This window comes from Colobus angolensis, unplaced genomic scaffold (assembly GCF_000951035.1).
Source record: "Colobus angolensis palliatus isolate OR3802 unplaced genomic scaffold, Cang.pa_1.0 Scaffold43, whole genome shotgun sequence".
Classification (NCBI taxonomy): domain Eukaryota; kingdom Metazoa; phylum Chordata; class Mammalia; order Primates; family Cercopithecidae; genus Colobus; species Colobus angolensis.
This window is the reverse complement of record NW_012117710.1, coordinates 2,587,059-2,590,708: the sequence shown is the minus strand read 5'-3', so window position 1 is coordinate 2,590,708 and position 3,650 is coordinate 2,587,059. Positions and strand designations below refer to the sequence as shown.

General features: G+C 56.2%; 1 protein-coding gene across 1 annotated transcript in view; it reads left to right on the top strand.

Moving 5' to 3' along the window:
- SNX8 (sorting nexin 8) overlaps nucleotides 1-3,650 on the top strand; it is a 65,427-nt gene that overhangs the window by 48,917 nt on the left and 12,860 nt on the right. The window contains exons 4-5 of the mRNA XM_011956999.1: nucleotides 378-499; nucleotides 2,860-2,940. Of these exons, the coding sequence (XP_011812389.1) occupies nucleotides 378-499; nucleotides 2,860-2,940 (203 nt within the window). The remainder of the gene's footprint in view (nucleotides 1-377; nucleotides 500-2,859; nucleotides 2,941-3,650) is intronic.

Here is a 3,650-nt window from a genome sequence, read left to right as displayed (position 1 = left end):
GTTAGCGTTGGAGCGTAGCAAAACCCATTTGTTCGCGGAGAGAAGTGCCGGGGGGGATTCTGGAGGATGTCTTTAATGGAGGTGATCAAAGTGACCGCTCGCGTGGTTCCCAGGACTTCCCTGTGCCGGAAACCACAGGACACAAGCAGATCTGTGGTTTTCCCTGGCAGCTCCTGGACCCAAGTGTGTGTGGCCGGAGGGGGCATCTGGGAATGGGGCTCTTGCTCTGGGCAGCTTTTTCAGACCCATTGTCCTAGCAGCACTGGGGGCCCGGCCAGTGCCCTCCGCTAGCCGCTGGGAGAGTTTTGAGAACTCGCCCAGAGCAGAGGGGGGCCGGCACCCTGGACTCTGTCCAGTGACCCCGTGTCCTCCTCCAGCCGACAGGGAGTTCATCGAGGCCAGGAGGAGAGCCCTGAAGCGCTTCGTCAACCTGGTGGCCCGGCACCCCCTGTTCTCCGAGGATGTGGTCCTCAAGCTCTTCCTGTCCTTCAGTGGCTCGGTGAGTGCGTCTGCCCTGGCCCTGGGAGTTCCCGAGCCTCCGGACCCGCCCTTTCCTCTCTCAGGTTTGGTTCTTGTCCTCCTGGTCCCTCGTTGGACGCCCAGCAGGAAAGACATGGACAAGACTTCTTTCCTCTCCAGGTAACAGTCTGAATGTGATTTTCAGAGGTGTCCCTGGTGTTGACTTTGCAGGATTTGGTAAAGCCGTGTGGAGATCATGGGTCTCTGTGGTCACTTTGAGGATTTAGGCTGGATGGTTTGGAGGGTTTAGGGAGGTGCCAGAGACTCCAGATGGGAAGAAGTGTTTACTTAGAACAAGGCCCTGTCTGACTAGGGACCACTGGAACACAGGCTGAGCCTCCTTGTCGGAGCCACAGCACAGACCTGCAGCCGGGAATTAGCTTCTTGTACACGCGCTCCATCCGGGTCCGAGCGGGGGGCGTTCCTTCCTCCCAGCTGCTGCGGCACAGCTTTAGTGTGTGTCAAGAAGCTACAGCTTGCGGGCACGGTGACCCACGCCTCTCATCCCAGCACTTTGGGAGGCCGAGGCCAGATGGTCGCTTAAGCCCAGGCGTTTGAGACCAGCCTGGGCAACATCGCGAAACTTCGTCTCTACCAAAACAAAACGAAACTGAGGCCAGGCATGGTGGTGCACACCTGTAATCCCAGTCACTCGGGAGGTGAGGCATGAGAATCGCTTGAACCCGGGAGCTGGAGCTTGCAGCGAGCTGTGATTGTGCCATTGCACTCCAGCCTGGGCGACAGAGCGAGCCCCCGTCTCAAAAAAACAAAAGACAAAACAAAACAAAAAACAAAAATACCAATGCTGCAGCACAGCTCCTGTTTCCTGCAGGAGGAAGCAGCTGCCAGCCCCTCCAGGGAAGGCGGGCCCTGTGCTTCTCCTCCGCCTGTGCCTGCAGGACCCTCTCCGTGTAAGGGGAGGGGCGGGGTCTCCACTGGAACAGAGGTTTCCAGGCTCTCCTCTGTTTTCTGGAAAGCCTTCTTGAATGGGGACCTGAGGGCCCCTGCCCGTGTCCCTGCTGCAGGAAGACACTCCCAGGCTGACTTCACACAAGCCTTGCTTCCTTTTGTCTTCACTTCTCTCGGAGGCAGAGGGGCCTTCGCCCTGTGCCTGGGGTGTCTCTGGGATGCGCCCGGGGACGTCTGGAGCAGGCAGTGGGATCTTTTGAGCCCCGGGGGTGGAGACCTTCCTTTGGAAGGCGATCTGGATCGTCAGAAGAGGAATGTGGCAGGACCTGGGAGGGGCGGTGGGGAGGGGTGCCGTGGGTCACGGCTGGGCGATACCCCGGTTCTGGGGGTAGGACACTCCCTGTGGCCTTTCCACAGGTATCATTCTCTGTCACTTCCCGGCCTCAGTTTTCTTGCTTGCTTTCTGTTTTTAAAGATGGGGTCTCACTATGTTACCCAGGCTGGCCCTGAACCCCTGGGCTCTAAGCGATCCTCCCGCCTCAGGCTCTGAGTAGCTGGGACTACAGACATGCATCATACTGGGCCTCAGGTTTTTGTTTTTGGTAAAATGAGAGTTGAGTCAGATGATCTTCAAGGCATCTCTGAATTTTGAGAATTCCTGTACACGTCAACAGCTGCCTATTAGGGTTTCCCCTTGTATCTCCTGGGTGGTTCCTGATTTGAAGGCATGGCTTTTCCCAGGAGGCCTCGTTCAGATGAGAGGGCTCCAGTGCTAGGGGTTGGGCCTGTCCTTCCTCTGCCCAGCAGCTCCCTGGGCTCTGGTGTCCCTGGCGCCAGGCATGCATTCCCAGGAAGGAAGACACTTTTGCCCTGTTCTATGGCGCTTTTGGAATCTACCAGGGTCTCAGGTATCTGCCGTCTGTCTCCGGGGCTGACGCCGCCCCCCATCTGTGGATGGAGGGGCTGTCTCTCTGCAGAGCCGCCCCTGGTCTGTGGATGGAAGGGCTGTTGCTCTGGAGAGCCGCCCCTGGTCTGCGGATGGAGGGGCCGTTTCTCTGCACAGCCTCCCCCCGTCTGCGGATGGAGGTCTGTGAATGGAGTCGCTGTCTCTCTGGAGAGCTGTCCCCAGTCTGCGGATGGAGGGTCTGTCTCTCTGGAGAGCTGTCCCCCGTCTGTGGATGGAGTGGCTGTGCCTCTGGAGAGAGGCTGCAGGTTTGTGGGGCTTCTGCTGTGAAGCCAGGACATCCTGTTTGGTGAGAAAAACATCTAAGGGAGAGTTAAGAGATTGCGGAATCCTAATGTCAAAGCCAACATACGGAAATGTGTTTCTCCTGAGGAAGGATGACATCCCGCTCCACAGTGGCCCATGCCCCACAGCCGCTTTCTTGCTGCCTGTAGAAGAGGGTGAAGCTGTCTCTTTTCCTTTTGCAGGATGTGCAGAACAAGTTAAAGGAGTCAGCACAGTGCGTCGGGGACGAATTCATGAACTGTAAGCTGGCTACCAGGGCCAAGGTATTTTTCTAACTTTGAAGAGTCCTTCCCTTTTTAACCAGAGAAACAACAGTTTTAACCCTGTGTAGTGATTCTGCCTCCTCTGCGTGGCAAGGATTATGGTGACATCTGTCGCATGATTTCCTCATTTAACCCTCGTTTCAGCTGCTCTGACACAGGGCCGGGAGGCCTGTTTTACGGATGGAGAAACAGGCTCAGCGAGCCAAGGCCCCGAGCCTCTAAGCAGCAGGGCCGGGATGCGGCTGAGCTCTGACCTCAGGCCTTCCAGGCACCCCGTGCCCTCCGCCCCTTTCTGTGACTCAGACAGCCGGACGCTTGTGTCACCGCCTCTTCAGATTTCTGGGGATTCATTGTTGCATCTGTTTATTATTGAATGTTTGAAATCTGGTCTTTTTCCAAAAAGGACTAAGGTAGCTCCTTGGTAGTATTTTTGTTTTTTGTTTTTTCTCTTTAAACCTCTTCTTCAGGCCGGCACGATGGCTCATGCCTGTAATCCCAGCACTTTGGGAGGCCGAGGCTGTCGGATCACTTGAGGTCAGGAGTCTGAGACCAGCCTGGCCAACATAGCAAAACCCCATCTCTAATAAAAATACAACAACAAAAACAACAAAAAATACTGGCCGGGCGTGGTAGCTCACACCTGTAATCCTAGTACTTTGGGAGGCCGAGGCGGGCGGATCAGGAGGTCAGGAGTTCAAGACTAGCCTGAC